The sequence below is a fragment of the Mesocricetus auratus genome, unplaced genomic scaffold, assembly GCF_017639785.1.
Source record: "Mesocricetus auratus isolate SY011 unplaced genomic scaffold, BCM_Maur_2.0 Super-Scaffold_100018, whole genome shotgun sequence".
In the NCBI taxonomy this organism is placed as follows: domain Eukaryota; kingdom Metazoa; phylum Chordata; class Mammalia; order Rodentia; family Cricetidae; genus Mesocricetus; species Mesocricetus auratus.
In genome coordinates, this window is record NW_024429199.1 from 42,911,441 (window position 1) to 42,931,649 (window position 20,209).

The 20,209-nt window shown below is 51.2% G+C and overlaps 1 protein-coding gene across 10 annotated transcripts in view; it reads left to right on the forward strand.

Annotated features, from left to right (window-relative positions):
- Synj2 (synaptojanin 2) overlaps positions 1 to 20,209 on the forward strand; it is a 103,638-nt gene that overhangs the window by 48,965 nt on the left and 34,464 nt on the right. For 5 of the 10 annotated variants that reach the window (XM_013110194.3, XM_013110192.3, XM_005065914.4 and 2 more), the window contains exons 3-6: positions 2,294 to 2,564; positions 6,737 to 6,962; positions 13,333 to 13,416; positions 19,744 to 19,805. In XM_013110194.3, coding sequence (XP_012965648.1) covers positions 2,294 to 2,564; positions 6,737 to 6,962; positions 13,333 to 13,416; positions 19,744 to 19,805 — 643 coding nt within the window. Of the gene's footprint in view, positions 1 to 2,293; positions 2,565 to 6,736; positions 6,963 to 10,081; positions 10,204 to 10,248; positions 11,793 to 13,332; positions 13,417 to 19,141; positions 19,348 to 19,743; positions 19,806 to 20,209 lie in introns of those variants that run through there. The other 5 variants (XM_040758134.1, XM_021224629.2, XM_013110193.3 and 2 more) reach the window with 5 other exon arrangements.

Consider the following 20,209-nt stretch of genomic DNA (forward strand, 5'->3'; position numbering starts at 1 on the left):
GGACGCACATGCCAAGCCAATATCCTGGCCCTGTGGGCACCCTTCTTCCCCCCAGTGCGTCAGCTAGCATGTGCGAGCCATGACCTACTTACTCAGCAACTGCTCTTTAATAAAAACCAGTCACCCTCTCGATTGGAGCTACACCCTTCCAACGAAGTGTGAGAAAGGCAGCCGGTTGGAGGCAGGGGTGCTGGAATCGCCTGCCTTTATGGTCTTTTCTGAGAGATGTAAGGATGGCATAAGACATCTTTCAGTTAGTGAGAGGATGTTGGCCACTTGGAGTAAACCTTGCTGGGACATATCCCTTAGACCTCAGGGGGATGGGAGGAACATCTTGATAGACCTAGGCCCATCACCTCTCGGGGTATCTCTTGGGCCCTGTCTTTTAAAGGGAAACGCAATATTGTCACCACCCATTTGACTTAGATAGTACTTTACTGTTGTAATTTAAGAAAAGCACCGCTCGAGAGAAAGATGCCATGGGACAGGGTTCAAACAGAGGGTTTTGGGTTTTTTGTTTGTTTGTTTGGTTGGTTGGTTTTGGTTTTTCAAGACAGGGTTTCTATGTGGCTTTGGAGGCTGTCCTGGAACTAGCTCTTGTAGACCAGGCTGGTCTCAAACTCACAGAGATCCACCTGCCTCTGCCTCCTGAGTGCTGGGATTAAAGGCGTGCGCCATCGCCCAGCCAGTGAGTTTTTTTAATTAGGGAAAGAGATCATAAAAAGGGGAAAGGGAATGGGGGAGACCTGCCCCCAGAGACAAGAGCAGCAGAAGAGGTGAAAGGGGGGAAGAGAGAGGAAAGAGAGAGGAACAGACAGAGAGAGGGAGACAGTGGGAAGGACGGGAGGTGGGCAGGGCCCTTCTAAAAGGGAACATAGTGAATAGGCACAGGTGGTGCTCTTAGTGGCTGCCACTGAGGGCGTATCTTGTCAGGACTCCAAGGACAGGCCAGTAAGATGCCTGAATATTACCAGTTACGAAGTAGGGCACATGGGACAGAAAAGGAGCAGCCAGGGACAATGTGGCAGGGTCTTGGAGAACAGTGTATCAGTCTCCCGCACTGGAACTTATTTAGAAGGTGTTCACACACATGTGCTGCTGGGGGACACATCTGAGATGAAGGGTACTGGCTTTCTGTGCCTATGTGCTTCAGGGAAGCTTCTGATACAGAGGGGGGCACCCTGCTGTGTCTTTGGAGAGCAGGCCTGGCTTCCTGGAGGAGGTGCTGCCCATAGACCAGAAGGAGAGGCAGGGTTTACCCAGTGAGGAGGGAAGGCTCCTGGTGTTTCAGAAAGTGTAAGGCCAGGATTGAAAGCTCACCCTTCCACCCTGCCGGGAAAGAGCTGAGGCTGGGAAGTCCACCGGGAGGTTGGAAGGTGTCCTTTTGCTGGGCAGATGGCAGTGGAGCCTTTATCCAAGTGGGAAGATGCCTCCCATAAAACCGCAGTGTGTAAGAATGTGTGGCATGCCGGGCGTTGGTGGCGCACGCCTTTAATCCCAGCACTCGGGAGGCAGAGGCAGGCGGATCTCTGTGAGTTCGAGGCCAGCCTGGTCTACAGAGTGAGCTCCAGGACAGCCCCCAAAGCCACAGGGAAACCTTGTCTCGAAACCCCCCCAAAAAAAAAAAGAATGTGTGGCACACTGGGGAGCAGAGCACGCCCTGGAGAGCAGCTGCCTGGGGACAGTCCACATCTGGGGTGGGGGTGAGATATGGAGCAGGGTGCAGAGCAGGAGGCCTCGGAGAGGCTTTCATTCCTATCCTGGGGGGATCAGGGGGAGCCACAGAGGGGTCTGAGCAGAGGAGGTCTGCTGTCAGCTGTGTCTAAGCATGCCATGCCTGCTATAGCTGTGAGAGCCAAGGCAGCGGGTGAGGGCTGGGGGGTGGGGCTGAGGAGGGTGGATTGGAAGGTGTTGGGCACAGATTTGGAAGAGGGCCAGGAAGGGAGGATGCTAAAAGGCGTGTGCTAGCCTAGAGGGTATATGGCTGGGACCCCAAGCCTGTCTACCCATCCTACGGACCTTGCTGAGGCTGAGAGGTCCGTAGAGTGGCCTGTGGGAAAGCCGTCACATCAGCCTCACCCTAGAGTCTGTTAGGACAGAAACGAGGAAGAATACACATTTCTGATGGGTGTGGCACCAGTGCTACTGTTTGGGATACAGGCTGGGTAGCCGAGCACCACCCAAGGCCTAGGGGACAAGAATTGGAAATGTCCTCCAGTTAGGGCTGGGGCTTACTCTGGGATGCAGCCTGCTCAGTGTCCATAATCCTTCATCTTTTCTATGTCCCTTCCAGGCGGTGTCCCCTTGAGCTTTCTGGTGTTGGTGACAGGCTGCACATCAGTAGGCAGAATTCCAGATGCAGAGATCTACAAAATCACCGCCACTGAGTTTTGCCCCCTGCAGGAAGAGACCAAAGAAGAGGACCGCCTGCTCGCCTTGAAGAAAACCCTGAGCTCAGGCGTGTTTTATTTTGCATGGCCCAATGATGGTTCCAGCTTTGATCTGACCATCAGGGCACAGAAACAGGGTGATGACTGCTCTGAATGGGGGACCTCGTTCTTCTGGTAAGGGCCTGGGTTACAGAGGACAGATCCTGGGTAACACCTGACTCATTGCCTTACATCTTGAGTCTACCTTAGGGACTGGGTGTCATCTATGGAGTGGCATTGAGAAGTCATAATTGTTCTCTGTGCTGTGAGAGAAGATAACTAATCCAGCATCCCTGCCCTGTGGGCTTAGCTCCAGGAGTGTATTTATGTGGTCCCAGGTAGAGCTAGAAAAGAAACTGTTTCCTGAGTAAGGAGTGTTGGGGCTTCACTTGCTCAGGCCTGCTCTACAGCGATGCTCTCCTTAGATGACCCAAACCCTTGGATCACGGACCTGCCCTGTTGTGTGGAAGCTGAGAGGGCATTGATTGCAGGGGCCATATTCAAGCCTTCTCTGTAGTGCTGCTCTCCTCAGACTTGTTAGGGATGAGAGAGAAACAGGCAGAAGCATTGGATGAGGATACTGCTGCTTGTGTCCTAGCAAACCTGGTCTTTAATGCTTTAGCGCAAGCAGCCCCCTCTGCTGCCATACCAGTGTCCCAGCCAGACACAGACCTGAAGTCTTGTTCCTGTCCTTCCTTGGTGCCTGCCTGGCTTTGCCCTCAGGAGCCAGCAAAGGTTCCCATGGTAGGATAAAAGTCCTTTTGGTAGGGCTTCAGCTCCCTGCTCATGAATCCCTCATTATTGTTGATACAGCAGCAACCTCTGTGACATCCCCACATTCATCCCTACCAGCCTGCTTTTACATCCTCCTGGGTCCTCTCCAGCTTGCCAGTTTATGTGATCAGGTTTAGAACACGTAGGAAATCCTGCCTGTCTTCTTATGGTGCATGCTTTAGTACTGCAGGTTGAGGGGAGGGGGTCTGAGACCCTTCCATATCTCTAACCAGCTGCCCAGGTGCGATGCAGGCCGTGCAGTTAGTTGAAGGTGCTAGGTGCTTGCTGGACTTTCCCTGATGTCTGGTTACTCTTTGGGGGCCAGCATGTGCCTCAGTCCTGTCACATACCTTCCTGAAGCTATTGCCCAAGGCTGGGAAGGTCTTGTACCAGAGGTTTGGGAACAGCGTTAAAGCAGGGGTTGTCTGTGAAGACGAAAGGGGACGTGGTGTACCTTGGAAACAGTAGACCCTGGGTTTCCGGCTCACCCCAGGGCTTCTGTGCCTGCCTTCCCATTGGCTGCTCCGTGGCGGAAGATGTGAGGCAGCACAAAGCCAGGGAGGTAAAGAGGCGGAACTGAGAGGCCTTGGTGGAGAGGAGGCCCCAGCGCACCCCTCTGGAGCAGGGACCAGACTAGATTTGGATTGGCGAGGAAGGGACTATCTGTGGAATGTACCAGGTGGGTACCCACCCCGGCCCGGCCCATGAAGCTGATCACCTCTGAGTCAGCAGGCAGAGTGGCAACAGCCGGATCACCCCAGGTCTGGAAGCCAAGGCAGGAGGCGGGTGGAGTTGCGTGGGGGTACGGCTGATGAGCACCGAAAAGAGACAGTGGGGTTGTCGCTCCCGATGCACTTGAGACCTGGCAGGATGCCATCTGTCCTTCCTGGGCTCCGAGCTGCCCTCCTTAGAGTCACTTAAGTAAGCTGATCAGAGTTGTCCGGGTGACAGAGGCTCCTCCCCGTGCCCCCAGTGACAGGGGACATAGCAGCATGGGCCAGCAGCCCATTTCGTGTATGTTACTGACGTAGTTTATTGTCTGAAGTTCAGAGAGTGGCAGGGAAAGCAGCCTGTCTTTGTGAGGTCTTGGTCTTCACACACAGCGGTGCTGCACCTGTGAGAATCCCATGGCGGGCTGGCTGGCTGGGGGTGGCAGTGGCTGGCAGTGGTCACATTCCCAGAAGTTTGCCTGGGGGCAAGCGCTTTGAGAAAGGGAGATCCTGAACTTGCACACATCAGGGGATTAGCTCTAGGGCAGGAACCAGCTTCCTTTTTTAAAACAAATAGGCCACTGTGACCTAGATTTGTTCCAGACCCTGCAAGAGAAAGTTCCCCGGTGACAACCCGCAGACTGGCACTGTTTGGGCCTCCTGGGTATGAGGGAGGCTGGCTGATGGGGGATGGGAGGATAGTGTGGCCCTGTGCAACTATGGGGCTTTCATCCTGGAGGGCTGACACTGGAATGTGACAGTGGCCGGGGACTCACCTTGCCTGCATAAAGCCCCGAGTTTTAGCCCTAACACTACCGTGAATCAGTCAATGAAATAAAAATCTCAGCCTTGGCTTTAGAAAACCACACTGCGTTTGCCAGCTCTGTGGTCTTGGGCACTCATTTGACTTCTCATGTCTTCGTTTTATTAAGTGGGATTTCTGATAATAATACCTTTCACAGGGCGGCCACAGCACGGGTGGGTTAAATCGGTCCGTGCCGATAATTTCGGAGTGGTGCTTTGTAGGCTTTTGAGTGTGTCCTGTTGTTTGTTTGTTTGTTCTTCTCTCATACAATACATCCTGACTTCAACCTGCCCTCCCTCCCCTCCTGCCAGCCTCATCCACCCACCCCAGGCCCACTGCTCCTCCATCTCCCTTCAGAAAAGAGCAGGGCTCCCAGTGACGTCAACCAGACACGGTATGACAAGATGCAGTAAGGCTAGGGACAAACCCTCACGCCAGGGCTGGACATGTGTCCGGTTTTAACCATCACTATCATCTCAGACTCCCAAGCCTGTTAATGATCTACAGGTGTGAAGGGGAGAGAAGTACAGGAGTTCGATCAACTTTTAGTTTTATCCTAATCCCTTTTCCCCTATATAGTGCTTTCATTATATTCAGCTCACTCAGTATATGTAATGTACATAAGTGCATGCATATTTAATACAGTTGTTATGTCATTTTATCTTTGCCCATTATTACTTAAAGCATGAGTGATGTTCTTTTAATTTTGTTTATTTATTAATTTTGAGACAGGTTTTCAAAAACCTGCCCTGGCTGTCCTGGAACTTTCTCTGTAGTCCAAGCTGGTCTCAAACGTAGAGATCCATCTGCCTCTGCCTCCTGAAAGCTGGGATTAAAGGTGTGCGCCACTACTGCTGGGCTAAAACCCGAGTAGCTTTTGAAAGATTTATTTTTAATTGTGTGTGTGCACGCGTACATGTGCACATGAATACAATTGCCACCCCCCCACTCCCCCCCCCCGGCCAGAAGAGGAGGTGAGAGAGTTGGATCTCCTGGAGCTGGAATTACGGGTGGTTGTGAGCCTCCCAACATGGGTGCTGGGAGCCAAGCTGGGACCCCCCCCCCCGCAGGAGCAGCACAAGCCGCTAACCACTGAGCAACATCTCAGACCCATGAGTGAGTATTTTATTCTGATAAAGAATATGGCGGACACAGATCTAAACAAGGCTCTTTTAAAGCCCCCGAATGGTTGGCTTCCCTTCCAGCTTTGTTCCTTCTGGCCCTTACTGTCTCCTGGTAGCAGCATAAAGAAAGGATTTCTGGCCTCTTCCTCCTGCACATGTATCATTCTGGCCTTGCCATTTGGAGTCTCTGAAGCATAGAACTTTCTGAATCTATGTGTCCCAACAGGAGGGCCCACTGGAAAGTAGTCATTGTTTGCCTCTGTTGGGTGATAACTCTTCCTGGGAGGCATGATGAAATTTTTTTTCAGCTTAAATAAGGAACTCACAGTAGCCCAAAATAATGACACCACCAAAGAACAACTTGGTGAACCACCGAGTTTATTTGGGTTATTTATAAGAGTGTGGGTTAGAGTTTGCTTAAAGAAGTATGGACAGCTCAAAAGGCAGTGGCATTACAGGACACTTACACCAGCGTGGGTGAGAACTTATGAAAGCATGAACCATGTGCAGCCCTCTGCACGAATAACAGGCAGGTCACAGGTCAAAGTCTCCTTTCCTTAGCAATCCTTGCTGGTTATATAACCTTAAGATGGAAAAAGTCTTATAAATCTATTACGTTTCAGGGACTTCCTGAGACTTGTGAATTGTTTATTGTTTACTTCTTTAGTCTTAAGGAATTTCTGTTCAAAACTTTCTAAATTTTAAAAGAGCCTGACTTTAGAACTTCCTGAGGCTTAATGGTTTCCCTCCGGGACAGAATGTTTCTGTTTGGGTGAAATTGCTTGTAACAGCCTACCGGAGCAGTGGGCCTTACGGGAAGCTTCCAGAACTTGGCTCTGGGTGCAGCATTTGTAGCGCCTGGTAGGATGACCCAAAGGTGGGGCTGTTTTACAGGAACCAGCTATTGCATGTGCCCCTAAGACAGCACCAGGTGAGCTGTTGTGACTGGTTGCTGAAAGTCATCTGTGGGGTGGTGACCATCCGCACAGTGTATGCCTCCCACAAGCAGGCCAAGGCCTGTCTCATCTCTCGCATCAGCTGTGAACGCGCAGGTGCCCGCTTCCTCACCCGCGGTGTCAATGACGATGGCCACGTGTCCAACTTTGTGGAGACAGAGCAGGTGAGTACCCAGAGCCGTGCATGGCAGAGTCAGTGCATCTCATAAATGCATGTTTCCTATTATGAGTGGGAAAGGCTCTGGTGTGTGTGAGCAGCTCTCTGACCTTGGCTTCTTCCTGTATGTATGTCATTGGAGCATTGCTTGAAACTTGCCTGCGGCTTGGATGGTCTGTCCTTTTGATTCACAGCTCAGTCTGAAAAGACGTGTATGCGTGTGTGCATTTGGAAGCCTGAGGACCTCCAGGTGAGCCTACAGCTCACCAATTTGGCTAGAATTAGTGTCCATCAGTCTTCCAGTTGTTCCTGTTTCTATCTACCGAGAGCTGTGATTACCAGCGTGCACCACGGGATCTGGCTTTTATATAGGACCTCAGGACTGAACTCAGGTCTTCAGACCTATGTGGCAAGCTCTTCCCCAACTGAACCACCTCCCAAAGCCTCTAATGTATTTTAACAAAAGAACCCAAGAATGGAAGCCATAACTCCAGAGGCAGCCGGCAAACCGATAGGCATTGAAAGTCTTTTTAGGACAAACACAGAACACAATAGTTTAATGGGAGAGGAAACTTTTTTTTAAATTCTGTATCAGCGATAGCTTTGTTTTGGGAGCGTGTTAGTGCCTGGGAATGTGGTTGTGCGTGGAGCAGCAGTTGCTGTCGGCTCCTATGGAGGAGAGCCATCTGTAATACCTCCTTAGTTTCATTTCCTAGCTTCTGTTCTCCCTCCCAGAGGCGCTGTCTTGCACCTGTTGCTTTTTTGTTTTGCTCTTGCTCGCTCCCTGAATGCCACCTTGCAGAAAAGCAGCGGGGTCAGGTGCAGGAAGAGCCCCAGGGAGGCACAGGTGTGACCCTGCTCTGGGCTGTGAGCACCCTGTGTTCCTTCCTGCAGCTCTGCAGCACTCGTTACCATGTGGCTGTTAGAGGAGCCCTCGGGGGCACCAGTTGAATTCAGCACAGATGTGCACATCACCCTCTACCACACGTGAATCTCTGCGTGCCCGGACACGTTCAGTGATGGCGCAAGCCAGTGTGCCGTGTGTGCGTCCAGTTTGCAGGGTCACTGCCGCTTCTCAGAGGCTCATAAATGAAGGCCCTTCATGAGAAGCAGAGGGAGGTTGGAGCAGGAGTCCTGGAAAAAATCACTACGTTGTGGGAGGGTCTGACAAAGCTATTAAATAATGATCGGATGAAAAAGGAGAGAATATGCATGCTGCCGTGGAAGCCATTTTCTTTTTTCTTGCCCATGTCTTCATGGTGACAGTGACGTCCGGGGTTCTTTACATCATCACCTTTATTTTTATCTGGTGTTACTACCCTCCACCCTCAGACCATTCTATTCGCAGACAGAGTTCTGGTGGTTTGATTTTGTTTTGCCAGACAGACACCACGGGTAGAGGCAGTGTTGGTAATGACTGGTACCCACAACGCCTGAACCTGTTACCAGAACCAGTTTCCAGACATCGTCTAGAGGGAATCCCGAGGTCAGCATTCTTCACCACTCAGGCTGAGGAAAGAGGGCCATTTATCTGGTCCTGGCGATGGTCGTCCCCAAATGAGTTCACAGCCAGCTTAGAAACACTGTGGCCTCTGACTGTATCTTACAAAACACTGCCCTGTCCTATGCAATAGAACATTAGTGAGGGCACAGTGTGTTTCCGGGGACTGCTGTCAATGAAGTACCACACACTGGGTGGCTGAGACAGCAGGCATTTGTTCCCACAGTTCCGGAGGCCGGCTGGCTAAAATGAAGGTCAGGTAGGTCCGTAGTCTTGTGAACAATCCTGGGAAGGATCCCACCTTGCTTCTTCCAGCTTCTGTGGTTCCCATATAAGTGGGTCAGAGAAGCATCATCCAGTTGCAGTCACACTGGATCAAAGGGTTCAGCATCCCCCCGGGGGGGTCCTGCTCATCCAATTAGATTCACAGAGGTCCTCCATCAGAATAAGGTCACAGCAGGAAGTGCTGGAGCTTGGGACTTTAACACACTGCTTCTGGAAGGGATGCCGTAAGCATTAGAACATAAATCCATTCGACAGAGGAGTGCTTTGACTGCAGGGAAATTCCCTATGATCTTTTCTCACTAAGACTGACCAGCATCTCCACAGGCTCTGGCTGGGGCTTTTGCTCCGGTGATGTCATGTAGGGTACCTGGTGACTCATGTAGCCCCTTATCCCATGTTACTGGTTAACCTACTCTGAATCTCCTAAGTCTCTCCTGAGGGGCAGCCCACCCAACTGGGCCTTAGAGATGAGAACAGTCTACCCACACGCCCGGGGATATGTATAGCTAGTCTCAGCCTGTTTCCTGCCGCTGTAACACAATACCACATCCTGGGTATGCTATAAAGAAAAGAGATTTATTTTGGTTTGCAGTCCTGATCTAAAATTGAGACCCCCACATCTAGTGCCGGCCTTGCTGACAAGAGTCCTGAGAGACAGGGCACCACGTGGTGAGTGACAAGCAGCCCACAGGAAATGTACCCAAAAGGGTTTTTATTTGGAAACTGATTCCTAAAACAACCCAACAACCCATTAATTGAGTGGATTAATAAATCCATGAAGGCAGAGCGCTAATCACTGTTTGATGATGAGGATTAAATTTCAACATGCTTTTAAGAGGGTCAAGCCATAGAGGCGTGCTGCTTCCTAATTTCTTGGGGTGGGAGGAGGGATTTCTTGGCTCCCATCAGCCTTTGTGGTCTTCCCAGTTTGTGGGGTTTTGCTTAATTCCCTTTTCCTCCTCTGAGCCACACTGCTGCCTCTCTTAAACTTCTCACTTGACCTCACTCCCTGGAGCAGGAGCTGCTCATGGGCAGGCACTACCATCTGCTGTCCAGCTAGAGCAACAGGCAGCTGAGAGGGTATAACTTAACCCCACGATGGTGTTTTCACTAGTCACATTAACGGGCACAAGGCCTATGGCCTTAAACCCAGAGCAAGTCCTTGTTGGACACGTGCATTTGAAACTGCTAGTGACAGACAGGCCACGTGGGAATAGGAGCCAAGGCTGGCACAGGCTGCCAGAGCCCTAGGGCGGTCTAACTGCATGAAACTGGGAAATGACCTCTGGGATGGGCCAGTGGCAACTGAGAAGTGATCTCTTCAGCAGGGTCTACTTGTGTGCCTGTAAGCCTCTGCATGGCTGCTGCAGGATCTGTACTTCCCTAGACCATCGATTTACCACGCCCAAGTGGGATTCAGGCCTACAGTAGCATAGGATTACCTCCTGCGCCTGGCATGCAGGTAGTGTGTGTGTGTGTGTGTGTGTGTGTGTGTGTGTGTGTGTGTGTGTGTGTGTGTGTGTGTGTACACCACAGAAGTAAGGCAAGGGGCCTCCTCCCTTCTGGGGTTGCCTCCCTAGCAAAGACTCAACGTGGCCATGTGCTGACGACCACAGGAGACTAGAGCCAGGTTGAGGGCAGCAAAGCAGTGGCCCGCAGCATCTGCTTAAAGTGAAAGGTGAGCTGTACAATGAGCAATAGGACCTGCACTGTGGCCTGGGAGAGGTTTGCCCACTGAGGGCTTGGGGCGGTTCCATGGGAGCCTGGGTTAGATGGTGCAGCACAGGTGTGTCCTCAAGTCTGAGCCCTGCAGGACTACAGATGGTGAAACGGCAGATCATACATACACTGTGCTCTGAGGCCTCAAGGTGAAAACCATCCAGAGTGGGCCCATCTCCAGCTAGGAGATGCGCTATGGTCTCTTCACTGGCAGTAAAGCAGCAGTCACTGGCGGCATAAGCAGCAATTGACAGCAGGAAAGGGAACTTAGTAGGGACAGGGCAAACATGGTGCTGGTACCCTGTGCTACTGCAGGCCTGAACTCTGCTAGGCAGAGCAAAACGATGGCTCTGGGTGAAGTCCTGCAGTGGGACCACACAGAGAAGAGAGGCAAGCCAGAAAGATGGCTCAGTAGTTAAAGATACCTGCCGCCACGCCTGGCAACCTGAGTTCAAGCCCAGGACTCCTGTGGTAGAACAGAATTCTCAACGTGTGGGTTCTGACCCCTTTGGGGGAGGGGGTGTCAAATGACCTTTCACAGGCCATCAGAAAACACAGATGTTTGCGTTACAACTCATAATCTTGGCAAAATTACAGAAATGAACTAACAACAAACACAGTTTTATGGTTGGGGTCACCACTATATGAAGAACTGTATTAAAAGGTTGCAGCATTAGGAAGGTTGAGAACCTATGTGGGAGAAGGAGAGAAATGGTTCCTGCAAGCTGTCCAGTGACATATTCATGTATACTTGTGAGTACTCACACACACACACATACATACACATACACACATACACATATACACACATACACACACTCACACACTCACACACTCACACAAACACACACAGAGCCGGAGAGTGAGCCCTGCTTGTAGGATTTCTACTTTTGACAACGTTTTCCTGAGGAATAAATGGATTTCTTATAAACAGTATGTGTGCGGATGTGTATATGTTGTATCCACAGGCACATGTCTATACATACGTTTTATGTTCATGCATCTGTGTGGTGTGTGCATGCACATGTTATATATGGTGTATGTTTAAGTCCCATACAGTGTGTGCTTGTGTGATGTGTCTATGTGTGTGTGCATTTGTTGTGTATGTTGTGTACTTGTGGGTGTATATGTATGTTTATATGGCATGTATACACACATGGACGCATATACACTGTGTGTCCGTGTGGTAGATGCCTTCTCTGGCTTCTCGGGGGGGGGGGGGGGGGGGAGCGTGGAAATTTGTTTTTTTCCAGCTTAGCTGTGAACCATATCCAGTTGGCTCCATCTGCAGCAGCGACTCAGCTTCGCAGTCCCTCTACCCGTCGGCAAAAGGTGCATGATAAACAGTTGGCTCTTGACAATCAGGCCACCACCCAGCCGAGGGAAGTTAGGGTGACTGTGTGTGTCCTCTTGAGGGTGCCAGTGGGGAGGCATGGGTTGTGTGAGTGTTGGGGCTGTTCTTTCACCCAGCATAGAAGCCCTGCGGGACACCGTGGCACTAGCTGCTGGGTTATACACTGGGTGCTGGGGTGGGAGACTCGTGTAGATGATTTTTATGGGGAGAAAGAAGGAACTCTTCCCCATGGAGAAAGGGGGCTCCCAGGCTCTGCCTCCGGCACTGAGCTCAAAGGAAGCAAGGCTGAGACAGAATATAGTCTGTAAAGTCCACGATCATCGGATTAAAGCGTTGGGAGCCCTTCGCTTCGGTCAGATTCTGGCATCCTAAATGGTTGTCTTCATGTGAGCATGTTGGCTAACCTGGTTTCATTGTCCTCTTTGATCTCAGAAGTGCAGGCCTTCCTGCAGTGTAGCAAATGGAATAACGGATGTAGCGCGTTTGCTGGGAGCCAGTACCTAGAAACAGACAGCACGTTCCCAACCCAGTGTATTTTCCTCTGGAGTCTAGGGCTAGAATTACAGTTTACAGCACAGGCACCAGGCCCATGGCATTCCTGTGGCCCAGAGAACCTCAGGCTCACTGTCCAGCCCCCTCCCCCTGAAGAATTACTAATGCATGTGTGATCTGAGCATGATCTAGCCTGTGTGGAAAGCTACCCTGTAAGAGAGCAGGCCAGTGAGCAATGGAAAGGACTCGCAGCGGCACCCATGGTGGCCCTGCCAAGCCAGGCTAGGGTTGCACAGATAAAGGCCACCATCTGATAACCACTGCAGCCATCCCCAGTGCCTGCTCGGGACTGACTGTACTGTGTGTCCTTTAAACTCTTGTCTCCTCTATCATTGGTGGCAGGTAGGCTACTCTAAGACTGGTCAGCAGGGACTATTATCATTAATTTAAGCAAGCATTTATTTCTACGAGGGGGTCTGTCTGTGTATTGTCAAAACCGTTGTGTGTGTGTAGTTGGTGGCATGTCTGAAAACACAGCGGCAGAGGGCCAGGGCTGTAGACAAGCTCGAGTCAAGCCTTGACCTGTGCTGTGAGGCTCAATGGTGGCAGGCGCAGTCAGCAGGGCGTTTGCTCCAGCTCCACAGTTATTGAGCAGGTGAGAACAGAACCCTCTGCAAAGGTCTTAGCTAAACCCCAGCGCACCTGCCTCTCGCTCTAGAGTGGGAAACGGGTGCCAGGCTTTTCAGAGAAGCAGGTATGGTTGTGCCCCCGGAGTGAGGATCCCCGCACACGTCAGGTCTGAGGGCAGAGCCCTCCTCAGAGCCCCGGGAATAGCCCCGTGCCTTGCTGTCTGGTGAGCGGTGATGGAGCAGCACCAGCCCTGCTAGGTGAGAGAGCAGAGGGCACCGAAGTCCACCGGCTACCCTCCAGGCTGGTGTCAGGTCACAGGCCCCGGATCCCGTTACAACCCAGGACGTTCGGTTTCATTGAGGAGTCCCTTTCTCTTTCTGTTCCCTTGTGCCACAGACGATTTACATGGATGATGGAGTGTCGTCCTTTGTCCAGATCCGAGGCTCCGTCCCGCTGTTCTGGGAGCAGCCAGGGCTTCAGGTAGGTAATTTACACAGAAGATTCTCCACTTTGTCGGTGCGCCTCTGGTTATGGTAACTGCAGTTTGTTTCCTTAAACGCTTCTCCCATGGTGTTGTTTATGGACTCGTTCCTTGGCCCGGTTGTGTTGAGCTAAGCTATGGAAGGGAGGCTGGGGGAGAGAGAGAGAGAGAGAGAGAGAGAGAGAGAGAGAGAGAGAGAGAGAGAGATTAGCTGCTTACTTTGCGCAGTGAGACATCTGTTGAGAAGGTGAACCAGAGAGTGCTTGGACAGGATTGACTTGAATGGGACCCTAAGTTGAGCTTTTTGATAACAGTTTTGGCAGCTGGGAATGCCCTGGAAGGGTCAGGAGGGTCTGCTGGGCCCTCGGCGGCTACATCACGGCTCTGGCACTCTGTGGTACTCGTGCGGCGCCACATGAGGATTGCAAAGCTTTCCCGTGACTTCTAAAAATACTTCCTGCCACCCAAAGTGCAGCTGTGGACAGTGCCAGGGGGATTCGGCCTCTGCGTCCCGAGGAGAGTTCAGGGACCGGGGACATTATCCAAGGACACAGCTGTTGTCACTGAAAGGCTTCCTGCTCCCTCAAGTGGCTGCCGACAAGGTGCATCTGGGGAGAGAGAGTGGAGTTTTCCTCCTACTCTTTGCTCTGTTCGGTTCTGCAAGTGCCCGAGAAAGTTTCTCCCTGGGTCTTTAGTCTTTGGTGTCTCTTACCCAGGGCCCTTGTGGAGTGAGGATTGGGTGGTCAGCCAGCAGAACGAGAGGTCAGGAACACCTTGTGCCAGGTTCTCAGCAATGATTGACACAGCAGAACTCAGTGTCCAGTCTTGGACTCAGCTTCTTAGCCCAGCCTGGACTTGTCCCCAGGGCTGCAGGCACATCGAGCCATGCTGACAACACTGGCCACAACCCTGTCAGCTCTTGGAGTAAGATGGATGGCCGGAGCGTCTCATTCAGGTTCTGAGTTGCAGGGTGGGGGTGTGGATTTGTTGACATTTCAGTTTTCTAGGTATGTAATGATGTCCCGTGACACTGTGAGGTAGAAGGCTTGAGCTTGAGTTTGCTTGTAACGGGAGAATTCCCCCGGAGGTCTTTCAAACGTCTTTTTTTGCTGTTACTGCTATTTTTGTCTCACAGTGGAGCCTAGGCTAGCCTTGAACTTGTGGCAACCTTTCTGCTTCTGCCTAACAAGTACGAGGATTACAGAGCTGTACTCACCATGCCCACCTCCCAGAGGTCTTGTTGTTGTTGTTGTGTTTTAAACAGTTCTGCCGGGCAGTGGTGGCGCACGCCTTTAATCCCAGCACTTGGGAGGCAGAGGCAGGTGGGTCTCTGTGAGTTCGAGACCAGACTGGTCTACAAGAGCAAGTTCCAGGACAGCCTCCAAAGCCACAGAGAAACCCTGTCTCGGAAAAATATAAATAAATAAATAAACAAACAAACAAACAGTTCTATTGGGCTATAACTTTTCTACCATAAACTGCGCATGCATACAGTTCAGTGCATCTTGGCATTTATAGAGTGTGATAGCAAGTTCTGTAGCCCCAGTTTAGAATAGTTGCTTTGTTTTTCTCTAGTGCTAATCAAACCCAGGGTCTCCTGCAGGCTGGGCAGCTGCTCTACCTCATCCCCGCCTCAGACTTGGAAAGTCTCACCACTGCTGGGACACCCGTGCCACTTGGCAGCCACGCTCTTCCCAGCTCCAGCTCGGACCATGGGAACCCTCAGCCTGCCCAGTTTCTATAGGCTCTGATCTAGGAGTCGGGGCTGATGCGTACGTAACACCCCTGCCTACCTGCAGCCCCACCCCTATATCTCTGGCAGAGCTTACAATCCCAGGGATAGCTCCTTTTCTAACCTAGGCTGTTGGAAGGCACTTGACACTTGTTCTCCTCTAGATCTGGGTTTCCTTTGGACTCTGAGCAGAGACACACAGGTCAAGTGAACACACTATACAGAGGAATCCGGGAAGCTCCGTTAGGTTCATGCAAAACTTATCAGAACTCCAGAAATCGATCATGACAGCCTCAGGTCATTGAAAGGCCCTGAAATGTGTGTCACCCTCCCAGCTTTATAGGGGATCCCTTCTCGTAAGCTTCTGAAAGAGAGAGGCTGTGCTCCAGGTCCTACTGGGGGTCACGATGGTTGGGAAATCTTTGCCTGCCTGCCTGTCTCCCCAGGGCTTTCAGGGTTGCTAAGATACAAGCCTCACTTTTGTCCTGAGGTTCTCTTGTACCTCCTGGCTGGGAGGCTTCGGGATTCTGTCCCCTCCTTTTGGCCATTTCCAGCATCTTCCTATTCTTTTGAGGATTTTTTTTGTCTGATTGCGAGGCCTCTTGGTGTTCTGGTCTCCTTCATCTAAAACACAAGACTCAGCTTATTAGTCGTCCCCCTGTGTAAATTAACTTTGGTCTCCAGTGCTGTAAACACAGCCTGTGTAGTCACAGTATGACTATGCGTCAGACGGACACAGAGTAGGATCGAGGCAGCTCTGTTGCTCCTTTAGATTCCTAACACGTGTCCTTTGGCAAAGCCTCTGTGGTGTCTTCAAACACAGGTTTAAAGGGTGAGTCTTCATAAGTCTTATCTGGGATTTGCTAACTTTGGGCCTAATGCCTGTATTTATCCTCTAAACACCATCCACCATAGAAGAGAGATGATGTCATCTTCAGAGAGGTGGGGGCAGCTCTGCATGGTAGTCCACATCTAGTAGCAACTACGAGGCAAAGAGTAGTTCTGGTCCCCCCCCACTCACTTTCCCACTTTTATTGAAAATAGTTTCTGTTCTCATATAATATATCCTGATTAGTTTCCCCAGTCTTTTTCCGTCTCCAATTTTGCCCTTTCTTCCTGCTTAGGTAGGATGAAAAATGCCCAGATGTGCCAGGGAATGGTGTGTATTCTAAATTGCAATGCAGCGCCTTCCTGAGCCTGTGACAGGGAACGTGAACCCTGCGGGGGATGAGGAGAGCCACTGGGGAAGTCGAGGAGGGCTGAGGGATGATGCTTCATCTTCAGGGAGTCGTGGGCATGATGCCCTCCGAACTGACCCCAGGGCCTCTAGTCTTCTGGGAGTCGTGGGCATGATGCCCTCCGAGCTGACCCCAGGGCCTCTAGTCTACATGGCACTATGTGCTTTTAATAATTTTGTCTGTCCCGTGCTGATAGCTGTGCAGCTTACAATAGCCCCAGGAAGAATTTGACCCCTAAAGCTCAGGCTCTTCCGGCAGAGCCTATGGTGGGGTGTGTCCGTCATTTCATTTGTGTGGGAGGGAGTACTCCCTTTGCCAAAGTCAGGGTCTTCATCCCTGTGACTGGCACAGACACGTGTCCGCCACACGTGAGTCCGGCCTCTGCTTTAAAGTTCACGTGATGGAGCCAAGTGGAGGAAAGATGTCGAGTAGATTACAGCATCTCATCTCATCCTCTTCTCTCTCAAACACTGCTGCCCGTGTTCTTGGGAGTGTGATGGTGCCGGCACCTTTGCGTGTGCCCGTCCATTACCCTGCCAGGGAATAAGATGGCCGATGGCACAGGAGGCCCTGGGGTGAAGAAAGGAAGGAAGGAAAAGTCCTTCAAGTTGAGAGGAACGAAAGCCAAGGGCCAAATTAACCCATGTGATGGGTGCCGTGGGGTTGCGAGCCCAACAGAAAACAGCCTCATGTTTGTCCCAGTCACTGGAGCAGTCAAGGTTGCAAGGCTGTCTGTCCCAGGATCCAGAGGACAAGTGATGAAGCTACAGAGACCTGGGTATCCCACTTGGTAACAACAAGGTGTTTTGAAGAAATACTTATCTTCGCTAAACCATAGTTTACTGTTCAATAAAGTAGGATTGAGAATACCTGCCCTCATGGGGTTATAGAGAGGGTTAAGAATCATAGTACGTACTAGAATTTAGCATAGTGTTTAGACCCCACAGCACTCAGAATGGTAGCTGTGGTTAGTAATGATGGAAACTAGGACAAGCCTCGTTGGGAGAAGCGTGGCTCTGTGTACTTCCGCTGGTAAGAGGTCTCTCCCCTTAAGCAGGACTCAGATGTAGCCATGCAACACAAAGACCATGTCTTTGGCTGTTTCCCTATGCTTCACACTGACAGGAAGTCAGAAGTCCTAGGCAAACTGACGGAGCGTTTTTCTGTGCACACTGGACATCTGGGATCAGATGTAGCCCTTGCCTTCAAGGAGCAAGGGGCAGGCGCGGGACAGTGGTGCATGAGTAGAGCTGTGGCAGAGGAAGTCTGAGCTCTGAGCAGCAGCTCTCCGGAGGGGCAGATGGCCCAGGTGGGTGGAAGAGAGACCACTTGGAGGTCTAGAAGGGGTCCTTTTCATTTGGACTGACTTGGGGATTAGAACCACTCGGGCGAGACAATGCTGGTAGAAAAGAAGGCAGGTGCGTTGTTGTAGCCCCCGAGGTTCATATCTAGGAAATGGTACTGGCTCAGTGTTTGGGAACCCAGGCACTTTTGCGGTCTGGTGGTGAAGAGAGCTGATTTGTGCCATTTGTCTGCTTCTGGCAGCACTGGCAGCATGGCCGCAGCAAGTCGAGCCGTGGTCGGCTCACAAGCTAGTAGAGCTATAGCCACGTGCTGGACCGTGGTCATAATGAGCGTTGGAGTGCAGCACGGTGACACAGGACCCTCAGAAGTGTCCCTGAGGTGACCCCAGTGGCAGATGCTGCAATGAGAGTACTGCCAACCTCTGGGTGGAAGCAGTAGGTACCGCAGAGCCTGGAGATGCTAGCCCTGGCTACCAGGGCCCTGAGTGCAAGCTGGACCTCTGCTGTGACCCCAGAAGGCGTTCTTGTGACTTGGACTATAAACTCAGTTGTGCAAGGTATGAGATTAAACTGACAGTTTTAGGGCTCAGGCGAGGATCATCGGTCCTTTAGCCAGAGGGGAGAGGCTGAGGTTGAAGAAAAGAAGGGGAAACTAAAAACAAGCAACACCAGGCTAACGGAGATTTTATTCTGCAGATCCTTCCCAAGCCTGCCGGCACACCGCATCAGGAGTAGGTGACACCAGGAAAAGGGTTAGAGTAGGCCAGAGGTGGAGGAAAGAAGAGCCGCTGGCAGAGACAAGACACAGGGTCTGAGAATCCAGACTAACGGCTCTCATCCTCTTCCATTCCTACCCAAAGTTCTTGCCACTTTAGAAGGCGGAGGGCGTTGACATGAAGCCAAGATGCCCACAAGTCCCAGAGCTCCCCGTAGCTTTGCACTGTGGATTCAGCCCCAAGCTGATCTTTTCCCTGGTGTAACCAGAGCAAAGGGGGTTAGCAAGAGACAGGAAATGAGTCAAAACCCGGGCTGCCAAACCACAATGGGTATGCATCTAAGAATCAGCTGGAGGCTTGTGAAACACACATTCCCGACTCCACCCTCAGAAATATGGCTCAGCGGTTTCTGAGCCGAACCTGCAACTTAGCGTTTCTAACTTGTCTCCAGGGGCCTCAGGGGTCACACTTTGAAATCCACTGGCTGAGACTCGGATCCTTTCCACATCTCCTACTCTGGTTATTCCTGTGGGAGTGGTGCCCTGGATTTCCTTGTGTTCCCAAGAGTGGGTTAGCACTGATGTTAGGTTAGCCGTGGTGGTAGGATCGTGATAGCTGGGCCCATCCTGTTCCACTCTGGGCTGGTCTGCGCCTTTTCTTGTTGGCTGCTGTTGCTCTGGGCCTCTGCCTATGGCCCGTCTCGCCTGAGGTGGTAGAGAGAGCGCAAACAGAGAGGATCCAGATGCCACACTGTGGAGCCACTGGTCCCAGCGCAGTCTCCACTATATTATCCCAAGTTGAGCAGAGTTGCTGGAACCTTTCACCGTTTTGGGGTCTTTCTGTGGTGACCATAGCTGGATGAGAATCATCTAGGTTGGGGACTCTGTTTCCTGACTTTGTTCCTGACTGGGTACTCGGTGACATGTTGACTCAGCACTCGGTAACTAAGCAATGTATGGCCTAGATGATTATAGCAGAGAGCTCTTGAGCCTGGGTGTGGACAACGTGGTGTGGTCCACCGTGCCCTCAGGTGTCACTTAACAGAAGGGGCTTCAGGCTGGGGTGCAGGGAGTTGCCACAATGGCATTTTAGGAAGACTAGAAATGGGAGGATTTTGCTGGCACGGTCCACACTGTAGTTAGGGACCCTGCCTCTGCAAAGTAGACCTGGGGATACCAATCCTTGCAGGGTTGGGAGCATTGGTAGCAGAGTCAGGAGTGCCTGGCCTGCCTTAGCGGGGAATGAGCCACAGAGATAGCCAAGCAGGTGCCACAGGCAGCCTGGCTGTGGAGTGAGGACGCCATCATTGTCATCATTCTGTGCTCTCTCTCTGTAGGTTGGCTCCCATCATCTGAGACTACACAGAGGCCTAGAGGCCAACGCCCCTGCTTTTGAAAGGTAAGAACCAGCGGGTACCATCCAAGACCTCCCATCCTCCATTCAGATGACGTGGCAAGGGGTAGGACAGTGGAAAGGGGAACCCCCAGGCCTGGATCAAATCTTCCTCTTACATAGGTCCTTTATCCAAGAAAGGAGTTCATAAACTGGGATTTTTTTTTTGCTTGTTCTTAAGTCTCCTTGAGAATGAATTCATCAGTGAGTAGCACTTTGTAATTATCTTGTTAGTTTCTTCTTAGAATGAAGATTCACCAATTACTCTTGATTAATAAGGGATAATCTGAATTGTATCAGTATTATTTCTGGTTAAAAGTATAGTAAGGTTTAAATTAAAAGAATATGTAAACTTCCAAGTCCCTCAATTTTACCCATTATCAGTTATTTATGTATTGTAGATAAAAACT